We start from the raw sequence: 19236 nt of genomic DNA on the forward strand, positions 1-19236 counted from the left end.
TCACATAACTCGCTAGGTTCATCTTGTATTGTTGACACTGGGCAGCGCGCCATGGCCTTGCGACAGCAGCAACAGATCGACACGCAGCACCAGCTGCTCTGCGCCAAGGAGCAGCGGCTGCGGTACCTGAAGCAGCAGGAGGCGCGACAGCATCAGGTACCACTACCGGTTAGGTCTCACATATCTCGCTAGGTTCATCTTGTATTGTTGACACTGGGCGGCGCGCCATGGCGTTGCGACAGCAGCAACAGATCGACACGCAGCACCACCTGCTCTGCGCCAAGGAGCAGCGGCTGCGGTACCTGAAGCAGCAGGAGGCGCGGCAGCATCAGGTACCACTACCGGTTAGGTCTCACATAACTCGCTAGGTTCATCTTGTATTGTTGACACTGAGCGGCGCGCCATGGCGTTGCGACAGCAGCAACAGATCGACACGCAGCACCAGCTGCTCTGCGCCAAGGAGCAGCGGCTGCGGTACCTGAAGCAGCAGGAGGCGCGGCAGCATCAGGCACCACTACCGGTTAGGTCTCACATAACTCGCTAGGTTCATTTTGTCTTATTGACACTGGGCGACGCGCCATGACGTTGCGACCGCAGAAAGAGATCGACATCGCAAAACACAGGCAATACGGCTTCACAGTCCCAAAATAACTTTTATAAATAATTCTAAGCTAAAGCTAAAGAGATGGTAACAAAACAATTTCACCAAACACTGCAAATACGAGTACTTCTGAGACAAGAATCTTTCTGAGGGTTCATTACATTACATATGTTACCGTCACATAAATTGTATTTCCGAGCTTCTATGCAAATCTGCATGCGATTTTAGTTCATCTCGAGGCATCGTTACAAGGTCTTATGTGCTAATGTGTGGCTTAAATTCGCACAAGTTGTAGCAATGTAAGTAGAATGGAACAGTTTGTGCTTAACGAGGCTAATGTGAAGTTATTTAGGTGCGCTAACGATTGCCAGAGCTTTGCGAATAAGTACATTTTGTGGCTTTATGTGGAGACGATGGTACACAAGTGTTGGTAGTCCCGCACTAGGTATTAGCGCAGCATACGTTTATAATCACCAAAGCCAGGATTGGGCTTTACAAATACGTTTTATGCTTTGGGTTTAAGTGGGATGCATTATTAATTACGAACAGTTAATGGAATTGTTTAGGATAATCCCAACAATGAATATTAGAGATGTTCTATCATTTTTGAGCAGCATAAAATGTATTGTCACACGTGTACTTTTGGAAGTATAATATCGTAGGATTTTGATTATTATTTTTCCTTTTAGTAATATTTAATATTGAGAATATAGTATATCGTCATAGATCGTTCATAGACGTACGGCACAATGAAATCGAGACCGACTGCAAGATGAGGTTTTGTTACGGCCTCTATATTATGTACAATATACCTACAGGATACTCGTAGACGGATGTAATGCAAACTGTTTCGTGTGTAACATTAGTACAATTTGCAATTCGTTTCCCTACGAGTAAAACGGATTAAAATCACAAAATATTTAATATCTAGAAGTAAGTTTCGCGCAGTCTGTGCTCGCTCTGACGAGATAATCGCTCGCTAGCTTCGAACGTGCAGAGTATACCTGTGTATTTATTCTACTTAAACCAGTGCCGCAAATATCAAAATTCCGCGAATGTAAATATTAATATAACCTCGCCCCAGTAGATATATGGTTAAGACAGCTAAGTAAGCTAAGATATTATTAAGAGCAGCAAATTGGCTTTAATGAAATCCCCGTGGAAAGTGGTTTATTAAGTGCACGTGTGTTTAGAGTACTCCGAATGTTCATTTAAAATATTCTGGGCTTAGCGCCATTAACGAATAGATTCCACAAGATATCAACGTATTTATACTTAGATACCGAGTAGGTTCTAATAAGATCGCAGTCCTTGAAAAGTCGAGGCGGCATTTATTTAGTGTATTCGAACATTGGCTCCTCATAAGTCGTAACAATGGCAACCTTCTGGAAGCATTGATCAGAAACTCCAATTTCTCAAAATTGTGTTATCTCAATTTAATAATTCCGTTATAAAATTGTTCCCATAAAAATTATGTGTCCATCCCGTCACTAACCCCGTGACTTTAGTTACTGGTTAACTTGTTGATAAATACTACCCATTGATATGACAAGTGGCGTTGTGATTAGAGAATTTATAAATATTGCCATTGGAAATACATATAATTGTGAAGAGGACAATTTAAATGAATGTTAGTTTGCTAGTAGACTAATAAATGAGATAAAAAGACTACAAAAATAATTTTAATAATGTAATACTCGTAGCTAAAAACTTCACTGCCAACACTTTTGACAGGAGTTTCTAGTTCTTGTACCTACCAACTTTGTCTGGTATCTCCACTACGAGCCTCGCCAAAAGAACGAGCATCTAAATTATGCCATCGGCAAGAAACGAGTATAAAGTAAAGTGTGCCATCAAGTATACATCGCCGCTCAAATTAGAGGTACTACCTACACTAAAGATAATAACCGGGACCTAGTGTATAATGGGCGGAGATCTTTCGTGTTGCCAAGGTATTTTCGCTCGTACTCAGGCCAGGCTTACGCGCTAGGCGTTAATTAAGATAAGGAAAATTTAGGCGCGTTTTGTGAATTATTTCTTCAATTCAAACATAATAATCCGAGATTCAGAACATCCAGAAGGATAAACATCCATCAATCACTACATAGTATAAAAACAAAGTCGCTTCCCGCTATCTGTCCCTATTTATGCTTAGATCTTTAAAACTACGCAACGGATTTTGATGCGGTTTTTTAACAGATAGAGTTTTTCAAGACGAAGGTTTATGTATAATCTGTGAACCCGTGCGAAGCCGGGGCGGGTCGGTCGCTAGTAATAAATATACTGTTAAGGAGGAGTTAATGTAAAAAAAGCGGCCAAGTGCGAGTCGGACTCGCCCATGAAGGGTTCCGTATTTAGGCGATTTATGACGTATTAAAAAAAAACTACTTGCTAGATCTCGTTCAAACCAATTTTCGGTGGAAGTTTACATGGTAATGTACATCATATATTTTTTTTAGTTTTATCATTCTCTTATTTTAGAAGTTAGGGGGGGGGGGGGGACACACATTTTACCACTTTGGAAGTGTCTCTCGCGCAAACTATTCAGTTTAGAAAAAAATGATATTAGAAACCTCAATATCATTTTTGAAGACCTATCCATAGATACCCCACACGTACGGGTTTGATGAAAAAAAAATTTTTGAGTTTCAGTTCGAAGTATGGGGAACCCCAAAAATTTATTGTTTTTTTTCTATTTTTGTGTGAAAATCTTAATGCGGTTCACAGAATACATCTACTTACCAAGTTTCAACAGTATAGTTCTTATAGTTTCGGAGAAAAGTGGCTGTGACATACGGACGGACAGACAGACGGACAGACAGACAGACATGACGAATCTATAAGGGTTCCATTTTTTGCCATTTGGCTACGGAACCCTAAAAAATGATTGTTTATTATTGTGGGGTGTGCAAGAAGTGCGTCTACTGATTTAAATATTGTTTAGATAGGTATGACTTAGGTATGGAAAATAAGTTGCTCAAAATGTACACGTGAATGGCGTAAACCACAAACATTGCCAGGAAAGCTAACAATATTCTCTTTTATTCAAATAAAAATAGAACTCCAAAACTTACGAAAATTTTATTAGGTTTCGCCCGATGTTGAAGTTAAGAATATCTTGAGAAATTCTGACAAGCATTTTGCTAAATAAAATTTATGTATAACATAATAGGGTAATTGTGAAAGATTTCCATGTTTGGCTTCGTTTACTTCACAAACTCGTGCCAAGGTTTTGCAAATAGAACAATATTTTTAGATTGCTTGTACAACAAATAAAAGGACATGAAACATGTTTTTGAGTATTTATGTATTTGCCTACGCCAGGCGTGGCTCACTCCGCGATTTCGTCGCTTTGCTACAGGTAGCTAAAAGTACATCCGTTCCACACCAATTTTGAGGAAAGCCATAAGCCGCGCGTGGCGCTGTCGCTACCTAGTTGGCCATATCTGTGCTGATCGTAACATACGCGTTTTGTTAGAGAGTGAGTCTTCTGTACTTAGTACTATTATTTATTCTGTGCCTACGCTATTATTTTGAAAGTGAGCTACATACAACATTTTTATTGAATATTTTAGTGGCAATAGGAACCTAGCCATTAATGTAATAGATAATCACTTTAAGAAATTACCACACGTGTAAGTAATAAACCTTCTGCTTGAATACGTAATGCTCCATTATTTTCCTAGTCTAGAGCAGAAAGTTTTCCACCTCTGAATTTAGTAGGTAAGTTTCATTACGAAGCAGCTGTGTATCGACATGGTGCAAACACTCCGATTATTGCGACCTAGTTGCTTGGAACTTAATAAACAACCCCTTGTTTGTTTTATAACAACAACAAACCTCACTTTGTTTATTTGTAAACAAGCGCGGTAAGTAGGCGGTTCCGCAACTTCATCTTAGCTATAACGAGTCCGTTCTTAGTCCTTTGCCATGTTTGTTTCCGACACTCAGAAGCCTAAGCAAACGTCCTTTTATTTTTTATTTTAAATCCATTTTAGAAGGAAATATAGCTACTGACAAAAGGTTTTTTTATACAATTTCCATTCGGCAGAAAACGGTTTCCACCAACTAAAACTTAACATATCACTTTGATTTTAATGTCGATCGCTGCAGCATAATCTGGGGGCACGGCAGTGCCCCCGCCAAGTCGAGCGCGAAGCAAACACTGCCGTACCATCCTTTACTGGAACCATTTCGCCGCATTTTCAGGCCCCTATTTGAGAACCTCTGGATAAGACCAGAACGCAGAAATTTTCGTCATCCAGTAAGCTATAATCACATACTTAAAATCCAAAATTTCAAGTCTGTAGGTCATTTAGTTCCGAAGTTATTACTGAATCGCGATTAGAAAGGGATTGAGATAGCTGTCAATCCATATTGATTTTGACGTAAGTGTATGGAAATCTGTTATTTCTAATCCCTTTCTGATCGCGGCATGATAATAAGCGAAAGCAAAGTTTCGCATTTATGACACTCATTCACTCATGATCATCAGCATGGAACTAGTACTTCCCATAAACTCAGAGAGCTGAAATTTAGTACATAGTTAGGGTTTAATGGCCAAATAAAGGGAAAACCTAAAAATATTGCAATATCAGTCACGTTTTAAAGATCTAAGAACTGCATAAGTAAGTTTGTAATCCCATATAAATATATTATATTACAAAGTTACTGTTGCAGTTCCTACAAATAGTAGGTAAAGTAAAGGTATACTACGATGTACGATGTGAGTATGAATAAAGATATGTTTAGTTATGATATGTGTATACATAGTATGGGTATGAGTACCCGAAAAGAAGGACTGCCTACAAAAAGAGATGAGATTCCATCAAAAACATTAATGTAAAAAGCGGCCAAGTGCGAGTCGGACTCGCCCATGAAGGGTTCCGTATTTAGGCGATTTATGACGTATAAAAAAAACTACTTACTAGATCTCGTTCAAACCAATTTTCGGTGGAAGTTTACATGGTAATGTACATCATATATTTTTTTTAGTTTTATCATTCTCTTATTTTAGAAGTTACAGGGGGGGGGACACACATTTTACCACTTTGGAAGTGTCTCTCGCGCAAACTATTCAGTTTAGAAAAAAATGATATTAGAAACCTCAATATCATTTTTGAAGACCTATCCAATATACCCCACACGTATGGGTTTGATGAAAAAAAAAATTTTGAGTTTCAGTTCTAAGTATGGGGAACCCCAAAAATTTATTGTTTTTTTTCTATTTTTGTGTGAAAATCGTAATGCGGTTCACAGAATACATCTACTTACCAAGTTTCAACAGTATAGTTCTTATAGTTTCGGAGAAAAGTGGCTGTGACATACGGACGGACAGACAGACGGACAGACGGACAGACGGACAGACGGACAGACAGACAGACAGACAGACAGACAGACATGACGAATCTATAAGGGTTCCGTTTTTTGCCATTTGGCTACGGAACCCTAAAAAGGCGCAAGTCTCGCAACGCTTTTACTACAAAAAAGTTTTGAGATGTAATGTGAAACCAAGTCGGTTATTTTAATCAGTGCCAGGGGGTGTTAAAACCGTATCAATAAGATATCTTTAGTTTGTAATACATATAATGACTTGGCAATCGCAAATAATGTTTTACTCGTACCGTACTCGTAAATATGTGTAATGCTCAAACTGCAATTAGCGCTAGAGTTATGTTCAATTAGAATTATTTTTAATAGGTGATGATGATCCTTTTGTCATTATGCAGCCGTGCGATGGCCAAGTCATTATACGTATTACAAATTAAAGATATCTTATTGATACGGTTTTAACACCCCCTGGCACTGATTAAAATAACCGACTTGGTTTCACATTACATCTCAAAACTTTTTTGTAGTAAAAGAGTTGCGAGACTTGCGCCTTTTTACATTAATGTTTTTGATGGGATATACTCTAGCGTTATAGGTTTCGCTTTAAAAAAACATATTTTGGATTGCAAATTATGAAAAAAGGAAAACCTAATAAACTAAGTTTTTCATTGTGTAAATAACATTAAAAAAAATCATGGAGAATGGAAAATATTTAAAAGTGGAAAAACGTTTTCTCTTTTTGTATGGACGATCACTTAATTCGCTCTTAAATTCTAAGCGAAGGCATGAAATTTCAGCATTGCTTTGTTGGTTATCCGGGGGTTTTGCATTGATTCGGTTAAATTGTGTTTTGAAAAACAAATTATAGCCAGCGTTTTATGAATTAAGCATGATACCTTTAAGTATGGTGCTTTACGCACACTAGCGTCCCAACCCCTACCCCTGCCGCAACCCCCCCTTTTAGTATGAAATATGTCCCGGTTGGCGGTTTGTTTTATTATTGAGAAAAGTATTAGAGTTAAGAAAAAAGTGCGAAGGTAAGAAATAATCCTTAATACATTTTAAACAAAAAAGGTTATATGCCACTTTTTGCTGAGACTCACCATATTCATGTATTAACTTGTTGAAGTTCAATGTAACATAGTACGTGATAGTACTAACAGAAATCGTATGGGGAGAACCAGCTTGTTCAACGGTTAAATTTTGTTGAAGTCCATCTAGCTATAACATGACTATAGTACATCATATCAAAAAAATAACCTTTTTTGTCAAGAATTTAATAAGAATTATTTCTTTTATCGCCACTTTTTGCCTAGGTATATTATATACTTTCCCCAAAGATAAAAATGAACTGTCAACCGGGACATATTTCATACTAAAAGGGGGAGGGGTTGCGGCAGGGGGAGGGTTTGAGGCGCTAGTGTGCGTAAAGTACTACATTAATAAAAGGCTGGCTATAATTTGTTTGTCTTCCCCATACATTAGAACACAACTTAACCGAATCAAACGGCCAGATTGTTCCGAGAATTGAAACGCGTTACAAAAAATGCTTTCCAATTTCAAATGTTTTAATAAACGAGGCGTGATCTCTTGAGGGTACAGAAATTTAAGTGTATATTTTTGTACATGCAATTTCGTGTCAAAAGACGCAATTTTCTGTTATATAATTTTCGTAGCCTGCCTGGTTTGTATTCAATTACGTTAAAATTAAATCGCATTTGGGAAATTAAGGAAAGAAACAAAATTCGAGAGTGTGTCGCGGAGCGCCGAGTATCTACCGCATTCCTGTGTCAACCATTGACGTATAATATCTAAGGACGGGCTAATGGGGCACTAAAAATGGTACAAGTTCAGCGGTGCTACTCACGAATTCCAGCCAATCGTGCAGTCTAACGCAACTAGTTGCGACCAATAGCGCGCGTAATGCGAACTCGTCAACCAATCGCGCGCGTGATGCGAACTCATCTACCAATCGCGTTGTAGCGATTTCACACCGCTGTACTGGCCCCTGTCATGCCTCATTATTATTGCCCGTAAAGCCAGTCCCTAGATATCTATGTCAATGGTGTCAACCGTCTGGAATGAATCGCTATTTGACATTCAGGCCGGTCCCAGCTGAGGCTTTAATTGAGGATATTTTATGCAAAAATTGAAACAATTTACTCTGGTCTCTTAAAAAAGGTCGTTAATGTTAGCGAAGTAACTACCTTGCCAATTATTTCCATTTTTACTCCATTAAAGCAAAGTGAGGTGAGATGATTAATTATCACGAGGTAGCAGGTGCAATTTATTTCTATATCTATACCAATAATGTGCTCAACGAGTGATATTGATATTGATTTTGTCCTTTTTCCGTTGTGTGTTATCGGATTGGGAGTATTGAATCAGTGAACGATTACTGTCGATCAAACTGCGCTGACAAAATAAATCTCATCTATGAAATAAAAAGTTTCTACGTTTTTTTTTTCATCCGCAGCTAGCCGCGAAACACAATCATATCCGATATTTCATTTACTGGGAGTACTGCGAGTGGTTATATAGATATATATCGGGGCGAGAAATATCATTATTCGCATGTCAAACTTCTAGTTTTTGTAACAAAATAAAATAAATAAAATTGTTAATTTCACAAAACGATTAAAGAAAGTTTATATTGTACATTTCTATACATTATAATTTAACCACATAAAATGTTATGGCTCCTCTACACGATGGGCCAACGCCGGCCACTCCAAGGGACGCATTTATGTGTTAGAGGGAGCAAGTGATATTGCTATCTCATTCTACCGCATGGCTGCGTCCCTTGGAGTGGCCGGCGTTGGCCCATCGTGTAGAGGAGCCATTACCTGGGTGCTTTTTGACTCAATTAATTGATAAAATGTAGCGTCGTATGAAAATATTCGTACCTATATGAAGCATTTTGACACTGTAGGGGATTCTACAGTGTCAAAATGACTCATAAGGATAAACCATTATCATCGGCTTGGTAGAAACACATTCACCGCTGAGCTACGGTCGTAGCGCTACGACGTAGCCAATAACATAGGTTTCCCGATATTTACCGAAAATGTAAATCCCATCAAAAACATTACATGTAAAAAGGTGCCAGTCTCGCACCGCTTTTACTACAAAAAAGTTTTGAGATATAATGTGAAACCAAGTCGGTTATTTTAATCAGTGCCAGGGGGTGTTAAAACCGTATCAATAAGATATCTTTATTTTGTAATACGTATAATGACTTGGCCATCACACGGCTGCATAATGACATAAGGATCATCGACACCTATTAAAAATAATTCTAATTGAACATAACGCTAGCGCTAATTGCAGTTTGAGCATTACACATATTTACGAGTACGGTACGAGTAAAGCATTATGTGTGATTGCCAAGTCATTATATGTATTACAAATTAAAGATATCTTATTGATACGGTTTTAACACCCCCTGGCACTGATTAAAATAACCGACTTGGTTTCACATTATATCTCAAAACTTTTTTGTAGTAAAAGCGGTGCGAGACTGGCACCTTTTTTCATGTAATATTTTTGATGGGATCTCATCTCTTTTTGTAGACAGTCCTTCTTTTCGGGTACTCATACCCATACTATGTATACACATATCATATTTAAACACATCTTCATTCATACTCACATCGTACATCGTTGTGTACCTTTACTTTACCTACTATTTGTAGGAACTGCAACAGTAACTTTGTAATATCATATATTTATATAGGATTACAAACTTACTTATGCAGTTCTTAGATCTTTAAAACGTGACTGATATTGCAATATTTTTGGGTTTTCTATGGCTTGATAAGCTAAAAACTACTTATGTTTAAAATTTGAAACTTGTGGGTATGCTAGAAGTATGAGATCGAGAATGATGATCGGTGAGTGTATAAGTGTGTCAGTGTCGAAACTAAGGAACTTTGACGTACAATAATTCTTAAACAACAAGTTCAGATTTAATGTTTTTAAGAATGTATCTTAAGCATGTTAAACCCTATATGTCACTGAAAATTCAGGGTTCTAGCTTCAGCCAGCACAAAATTACAGGACGTCGAAAATGGCCTGAATCGCTTCCAGAAAAGGATGGTACGGCTGTGCCTCCTTGTTTTGCTCGACTTGGCGGGGGCACTGCCGTGCCCCCAGATTCGTAGAGGCAAACCGACGTGTCGTTAATGGGTTAAAAAATACTTTTATGCATAACGCCATTATTTACTTTTTCACAGATGTATATTTTTTTAAGAGGAAAGCATTGGTAGCGTTTTTCAAATACATATGCATACAAATATAATATATGAAGGGAAGAGTTTTGCTGACTGTACATATCTTACATAAGTAGGTATATAATTTGATGTTTACCAGTCGCTTTTCGGTGAGCGAAAACATCGAAGGGAACCCGGTATAAACTCAATAAGGCCTCTTTTCCCCTTTGGGTTCGAAAGTCAGATGCTATTGATGGCATTTGCTTTCGTAAAAACTAGTGCCTACGCCAATTCTTGGGATTCGTTGCCAAAGCGAACCCCAGGCTCCCATGGGCCGTGGAAAATGCCGGTACGACGCTAGGAATGATGATGATATAAAGTAAAAAATATACAAAACTTTGTAATTCGTCACCACCGACATAATAAATTTAAATCATTCCCAAACAGCTTTTCCATAACTAAATTGAGAAATGTCTCCACGAAATTTTTTATTAAGTAGGTATATACCTACCTATTCAAGAAAATGTAACTTCCAACCGCGAAATTGTAAACGGATAAGGAGGAAAAAATTAAACTTTTCCTGGGTCTTAATAAATCTCTGTGGAGTCCGACGGAGGCCTAATGCGATATTTATCGTTCGCTTAATAGAAACAAACACTTGGCGCAATAAATAAATAGCCCCATAAAATAAAAGGAATGGGCGTGCTTTTTAAAACCTACCTTACATTATTTCTTCTAGAGCTTTCCATGTGTGTATGAATATAATAGTGTTTTTTAATAATGGTTTATGACTGTCACATATGATCTGTGGGTTTACGAAACGAGCCGACTGTACATAATTAGGCACTAGTGCGTCATTAAATTTTTTTCTTTTTAAATTATTTGGGACTAAAAACAGAAACACACAGGGTTTAGACACAGAAATAGAGAATACAGGATAATAAAGTGTGAGACCAACAACAACGTCCATAGATTACTAATATTACTATTATAGATTACCTACTGATAAATCTAAAATATATAGCCCTAGGTAACAATATAAAGGATATAAAGCTAAAAGTAACAAAGCTACGATTACAAAATAGGTTTATGGATACAGTAACAAATTCATATTAGCAGTAGTTTTATACAATTTAATGAGCGAATAAAAACGGATAAAACAGCATGGCCCATCGGAGCTAATTTTAATTATGATTTGTTTGAAGCAACTGAATCAAATTCTTTATATACAATACATTTATTTACTTTAAGCTCTTAGATTTCTTTATAAATTTTAATTTCGTCGTAAACAATTGGACATGGAGGAGACAGTAAAAGTTATATAAAATATATGTGTATATTTTGAGGGATCTTCTGTGTAAGTTTCAGTACAGGATTCCTGCTCCGTCTTCGCAATGTCATATCAATGTTTTATTTTTCAGCTATAATAAATACATATCAAAATAGAAATATTAGGATCACGAACCTTCCTTCTTGACATATTTTCTTTGTCATCTTGGAAACAGCTTTGTTTCTGATTAGATTTTCACGGACTTTTAGTACAAATACGTAGGTTGCCCTGAAAGTTTCGGGAATTGGAAAAAATACGCGTTTAAATGAAATAAAAGTACTTTTATTGTTTTTCAAAGTATTCTCCTTTGTGTTTAATGCACTTTTTCATTCTCTGAAACCAGTTTTCAAAACAGTTATTGAACTCTGAACTAGGGGTTGACGAAATGGCCATTTTATAAGCGTGGACTGCTTCTTCCGCGGTCTGAAAACGCTGACCACGCAACCGATTCTTTATTTTCGGGAAAGTAAAAAAATCGTTGGGACTTAGGTCGGGGCTGTACGGAGGATGGTCCAGTAATTCGACTTTTTCGCCCTTCAGATAGTCGTTTGTTTTCTGAGCAGTATGAGGGCTGGCATTATCATGGTGTAGTATAATACGGCGGTTAGGGTTATTTTTTCGCAGTTCAGCAAAAACAATCGGTAAACAAACGCCTATATACCAATCGGCATTGACAGTTCTTCGATCTTCAAGAGCAATAGTCGCCACGTGACCCGATTTGGAGACAAACGTGGCTACCATTTTTTTGATCGTGCTGCGAGAACGAACAACTTTTGTTGGCTTCGGCTCGTCTTCGTAAACCCATACTCGAGATTGGTTTTTGGATTCAGGCTCATATGCGTAAATCCATGACTCGTCACCTGACACAATACTAAAAACGGCAGTTGAGCTTCCTCCATTAAATCTTTTTAGGGTTTTGTGGCACCAATTGACACGGACCGTTTTCTGCTCGTCAGATAACAAGTGAGGAATCCACCGGGAAAACAACTTCCGCACGCCCAACTCTTGCTGTAAAATAACTTGTACCTGACTCATTCCAATGCCTAAAGTCTCCTGAATTTCCCGATATGTAACATGCCTATCTTCTTTTATCAGTTGGCGAACAACATCGATGTTTTGATCGGTAACGGCAGTTTTCGGTCGACCCTCACGTACGTCATCCGCAAGAGACACACGGCCACGTTGAAATTCCGAATACCACCTGTATATTGTCGTCTTCGAAGGTGCTTCACTACTAAAAGCAATAGTCAATCGGTCTCCACATTGTTGTTGTGTTAATCCACTTTTAAAGTCATAATAAATCATTGCTCTAAAACTTTCGCGGGACAGCTCCATTTTCACCAGCGACTCAACGACTTTAAAAAACAATTGAAAATAGAACATTGTTTTTTTTTTCTAAGTGGCCAGTGTTTTCGAATAATGAGACTATGCTTGTAACAAAGAGGTATAACACATGTCAAATATACGTTCCTAAGTATGCAATTCCCGAAACTTTCAGGGCAACCTACGTAATAGGTGTTGATAGATAGGTACCTATCTAATTTCCTATGTTTGTTATTTGATATTTTGCTGCCAAACAATATTTTATTCCAAAGCTGTTTACTTAAATAAATAACATCTGTATTTTTGTCTGCTTCCAACACTATGGTAAATCGTGAAAATAGGTATAAGTGGATAAAAAAACTGAAAGTTAATTTTATGCTCTTCCACGCTATATCAGCACACAAAGTAATTATGATTGAACTGTTACATTATATTTGTTAATGTCGTTATTGTCGATTCTGAATGTCGTCGAAATCAAACAAACATACAAAAATGTTTTAGACGATACCAATATTGGGTTGGCTTTAAGTTAGGCAAAAGGTGGTTGGGTTCAAAGGTGTATGTGAAGTCCCCAATCCGCATTGGGCTAGCGTGGGGACATAAGCCCAAGCCCTCTCGCGCATGAGAGGAGGCCTGTGCCTAGCAGTGGGACGTATATAGGCTCAAATTATTATTAGGTATTTTATTTTATTTTTTGGAAGGAGGCAATTTGGATTGCTTCGGTAATTGGCCTCTGTAAACCCTTTTATGATGTGAATAAGTAATATATTCATTTTTTTTTACCTTTTAACCCTTTCGTTTTTAGGTGGCGGTCGAAGGCGAGCGACTACGGCGACTACGCGAACGCGTAGAAGCGCAGGAGCTGAAGTTGCGGCGGTTACGAGCGCTACGCGGCCAGCTGGACAGGAACAAGCAGGCGAATATCGCTCTTAGTGAGTACATTATAAAGTTTACATTCCACTTGCTTCTGTCTGTGGCAACGCGCGTAGAAGCGCAGGCGCTGAACTGTGACGGCGGTTACGATGCTACTGAAGGCCAATTCAAAATTTAAGAACCTCTTATTAATCTGTAGGGTGAGCAAAGGAGTACTAGCCGTCTTTTTTAACTATATTAATTAGAGTGGAACAGGTATTCTATCTCGCGGGCGAGATATTGTCACGCCCATCATGTGGAACGGCATATTAACTTTAATAATTATAAATTTAACGGTTTTTAACACTGTGTTTTAATACAATAAACGAACGTGTACAAATTAAATTATAATTATTAGGTTTTACAAGTGCCAATGAAAGCCACCTCAACAATTTGTGTCGTGTTTACGAAAGACGCCTAATTGTTTACGTTCAATTTTGCTGGTCGCTTTCACCGTCCGCATTTTGAAAACCTTTTTAACTTTTAAAATGCAATATAAAAGTTTTTACGGGGAAAAGGTGGTTAGCGTTGTTTGGTCAGGAGGGCCCAATGATGTCATTCTGCTGTTTAGTAAACGTACGTGATAGGGTAATTCGCCAGTAACTGGCCACTGTTAGTAATTGGCCACCAAATGAATTCTGTTCACCTATAAACAGAATTCATTTTAGTATAAGGTTTCTATTAACTGGCCAGCCTTCAATATCTAGCCGCCTTATACTAAAATGAATTCTGTTTATAGATGAATAGAATTCATTTTTAGTTTAGCGGCCAGTTATTAAAAGTGTCCAGTTACTGGCGAATTACCCTACTTGGAGCGTTGCCGTGGTGAATTGGTCTCAAGGGTATTATTTCTGGTAAAACATGAATATAATGTTAATGGATAATTAAAAAGTCTCAACATTACATTGTTCCTGCGTTTTCCCGTCGAAAAGTTATATCGTGTTTTTGCGGCCCAACATATTGTGAATTTGCATAACGTAGTCCGCTCAGGCTCAGTTATAATTTAACAATTCCAGTTACTAAGTAATAAGAATAACATGTATAGTTTGTCAAAGGGCTGTCTCATTTCAAACATAGACAGAGAGAATCATACTATCTTTGTCTTACACTGTACTAGCAGCCAAAAGAAAAGGATGAGTATAGTTTTTTTGGTTCTTATTTAATGACAAATTGGTTTGAGCAACTATATATTCAAGTATTTGAAGGGGTTATGCAGTAACTGATATTGGGGTTCTTCAATCGATATTAAGGGAACCCCTGTCTAAAACTGCGAAATTCGTATACAGTTTGTTTGATGTCTAGTTGTTTAGTAATACTTATTGAAATTCTGTAATATAGAGGCCCAACGGAGCTGACATGTCTCATTGATAAAGGCTTCTTTTTAATATGTATTGTATGCAATTATTGAAATAAAATCTGACTTAAAACATAATCACAGGCTATTATGTTGAGAATGTTGAGATATGTCCAAATAAAATTCAAACAATATTGTCATGAGCACATAAAACTCTTAACTACCCATTATCTTGTCGTAACCTATGAAACGGCCGAGAGGTTACCACATTACTTATGAATGATTAATTACGCCACTTATTATGATTACTAGAATTATTTTATTATTAACAAGCTTTTCCTCGACTGGTTATTCTGGACGCTTATTATATCTTGTACCTTTAAACGAGCAATTCTTGTTTGTTTATTTATTTATTTATTTATATATATATTTCGGCGATCTCAGAAACGGCTCTAACGATTTCGATAAAATTTGGTATATGGGGGATTTCGGGGGCAAAAAATCGATCTAGGTCTTATCTCTGGGAAAACGCACTTTATTGAGTTTTTATATGTTTACCGACCAAAGCTCGGTCTCCCAGATATTCTCCATTAAAATTACGTAAGCTTTCGTTCTATAGAGCCTATTTCATCATCTTCATCTTCCTCGCGTTGTCCCGGCATTTTGCCACGGCTCATGGGAGCCTGGGGTCCGCTTGGCAACTAATCCCAGGAATTGGCGTGGGCACTAGTTTTGACGAAAGCGACTGCCATCTGACCTTCCAACCCAGAGGGTAAACTACCCGTATTGGGATTAGTCCGGTTTCCTCACAATGTTTTCCTTCACCGAAAAGCGACTGGTAAATATCAAATGATATTTCGTACATAAGTTCCGAAAAACTCATTGGTACGAGCCGGGGTTTGAACCCGCGACCTCCGGATTACAAGTCGCACGCTCTTACCGCTAGGCCACCAGCGCTTTTTCAGCAGCCTATTTATCAGCATATAATGGTAGCATTTTTATGGTCTATCATGTCATGCGTCACTCTTGCACTTACCTACTTGTTAGAAAGTGACGACCACGATGACGTCGATGACAAATGGCGAAAGCTCGACCATCTTAGGCCCGCTAGACCTAAAAAATAGTTTTGGTCTAATCTCCTTTAAAGCTAAAGGTACTCGTAGATAGTTTTATGACTTATAGAAAAAAAGCGGCCAAGTGCGAGTCGGACTCGCCCATGGAGGGTTCCGTATTTAGGCGATTTATGACGTATAAAAAAAACTACTTACTAGATCTCGTTCAAACCAATTTTCGGTGGAAGTTTACATGGTAATGTACATCATATGTTTTTTTTAGTTTTATCATTCTCTTATTTTAGAAGTTACAGGGGGGGGGGGGACACACACACATTTTACCACTTTGGAAGTGTCTCTCGCGCAAACTATTCAGTTTAGAAAAAAATGATATTAGAAACCTCAATATCATTTTTGAAGACCTATCCATAGATACCCCACACGTATGGGTTTGATGAAAAAAAAAATTTTTGAGTTTCAGTTCGAAGTATGGGGAACCCCAAAAATTTATTGTCTTTTTAGGGTTCCGTAGCCAAATGGCAAAAAACGGAACCCTTATAGATTCGTCATGTCTGTCTGTCTGTCTGTCTGTCTGTCTGTCTGTCCGTCTGTCCGTCTGTCCGTCTGTCTGTCCGTCCGTATGTCACAGCCACTTTTCTCCGAAACTATAAGAACTATACTGTTGAAACTTGGTAAGTAGATGTATTCTGTGAACCGCATTAAGATTTTCACACAAAAATAGAAAAAAAACAATAAATTTTTGGGGTTCCCCATACTTTGAACTGAAACTCAAAATTTTTTTTTTCATCAAACCCATACGTGTGGGGTATCTATGGATAGGTCTTCAAAAATGATATTGAGGTTTCTAATATCATTTTTTTCTAAACTGAATAGTTTGCGCGAGAGACACTTCCAAAGTGGTAAAATGTGTGTCCCCCCCCTGTAACTTCTAAAATAAGAGAATGATAAAACTAAAAAAAATATATGATGTACATTACCATGTAAACTTCCACCGAAAATTGGTTTGAACGAGATCTAGTAAGTAGTTTTTTTTTTATACGTCATAAATCGCCTAAATACGGAACCCTTCATGAGCGAGTCCGACTCGCACTTGGCCGCTTTTTTCTATTTTTGTGTGAAAATCTTAATGCGGTTCACAGAATACATCTACTTACCAAGTTTCAACAGTATAGTTCTTATAGTTTCGGAGAAAAGTGGCTGTGACATACGGACGGACAGACAGACGGACAGACGGACAGACGGACAGACGGACAGACAGACAGACAGACAGACAGACATGACGAATCTATAAGGGTTCCGTTTTTTGCCATTTGGCTACGGAACCCTAAAAAGAGGAAAAATAAAAATAAAATACTGTATTAATATGCCTCAACAAGGCCAAATCCTCCTAGAAAAATAATAACGACGTTCTTATACAAAAATAACGAGTTACATCGTTAGTTTTTGTCGGATAGAGAAATCTCTTGATGTTCTGTCACTCTAAATTATTATTATTTATTATGTTTGAAATTTTTGAATTTTAATCAAACGTGCAGCTTAAACTAGGACTGATTATTACATATACTTTATTTTTTATGTACTTTTGCACTGTAACTTCACAGATATAAAACTTTATATTATTCAATAAATTGTATCGGAGATTTGGTTTCTTATTCCTGATGAATACGTACAAAAATATAAATTAAAAAAACATTACAATTTCGAGCAACCATCATCCCACTACAATCGCAAGGAAAAACATCACCGTTTTTTAGATTCCGCTTGCAGCGTGCATTGTAAAAAAAGATACAAAACTTCCTGTATTCCAAAGGTGCAGCGCCCCTGGAGATGTAATTTCAGGCGTCGGAAACCTTTATTTCGCGTGCATTTAGTATAATCTGTGCCGCTGTGCTAAAATGGTTCCTATGTTCTGTTTAATCCTCTTATTATATCCCGCGGAACCGCTGACTCGACCTGCTACATCAGGTTAAGCTTTATTAATATTAATTCGATTATAGGCTTCTTCGACCTTCGTTCGGTGTTAATGACGTATTATTTCTCTTGGAATGTGTCATTATTCTAAAAATAGTAACTTATCTTTAGTTTCTAAATATCATTAGACGGAGTTTAGAGCAATTATTTCATGAAACCGATGCTGCCAAAAATACTGAGGTGCGGGGGACGAGGTGAGCGAGTCCCGTGCCGTGATTGGTCCGTTCAAATACACGGACGTCACACAAAGACACTGACTCGAAAATGGAGTAAAACTACCGTATATTTGTGGCAGAGGGTGTAGCGCTACTATGCTCAGTCTGGATGATATCTTGTCTGTGCTAAATATACTTAATTCAATAGAAATCTAACTTTGCGGTATTGACAAGGAAAATGTTATTTAGTGTTTGTCAGCGTTGCCGTGGCGATAGCGGCAAATCAATAGCTCCCATCTATTATTTAACAGACAACCCAACCACATGTTCATTCCTACACGACTCCGACTAAGACTGTAAAATACGCGTGGGAAATCGAACCGTGCTGACATTGAGCGACTTACGTAAGGCGACGTTTTTAGGGTTCCGTAGCCAAATGGCAAAAAACGGAACCCTTATAGATTCGTCATGTCTGTCCGTCTGTCTGTCTGTCTGTCTGTCCGTGTATGTCACAGCCACTTTTTTCCGAAACTATAAGAACTATACTGTTGAAACTTGGTAAGTAGATGTATTCAGTGAACCGCATTACGATTTTCACACAAAAATAGAAAAAAAAAACTATATATTTTGGGGGTTCCCCATACTTAGAATTGAAACTCAAAAAAATGTTTCTCATCAAACCCATACGTGTGGCATTAAGATTTTCACACAAAAATAGAAAAAAAACAATAAATTTTTGGGGTTCCCCATACTTAGAACTGAAACTCAAATTTTTTTTTCATCAAACCCATACGTGTGGGGTATCTATGGATAGGTCTTCAAAAATGATATTGAGGTTTCTAATATCATTTTTTTTTAAACTGAATAGTTTGCGCGAGAGACACTTCCAAAGTGGTAAAAAGTGTGTGCCCCCCCCCCTGTAACTTCTAAAATAACAGAATGATAAAATTAAAAAAAATATATGATGTACATTACCATGTAAACTTCCACCGAAAATTGGTTTGAACGAGATCTAGTAAGTAGTTTTTTTTTAAT

The 19236-nt window shown here is 37.7% G+C and overlaps 1 protein-coding gene across 1 annotated transcript in view; it reads left to right on the plus strand.

Annotated features, from left to right (window-relative positions):
• The window catches only part of LOC134653487 (apoptosis-stimulating of p53 protein 2), a 93157-nt gene that overhangs the window by 32230 nt on the left and 41691 nt on the right, over nt 1–19236 (plus strand). Inside the window, exon 3 of the mRNA XM_063508857.1 lies at nt 13602–13728. Coding sequence (XP_063364927.1) covers nt 13602–13728 — 127 coding nt within the window. The remainder of the gene's footprint in view (nt 1–13601; nt 13729–19236) is intronic.

The sequence above is a fragment of the Cydia amplana genome, chromosome 13 (assembly GCF_948474715.1).
Source record: "Cydia amplana chromosome 13, ilCydAmpl1.1, whole genome shotgun sequence".
NCBI lineage: Eukaryota > Metazoa > Arthropoda > Insecta > Lepidoptera > Tortricidae > Cydia > Cydia amplana.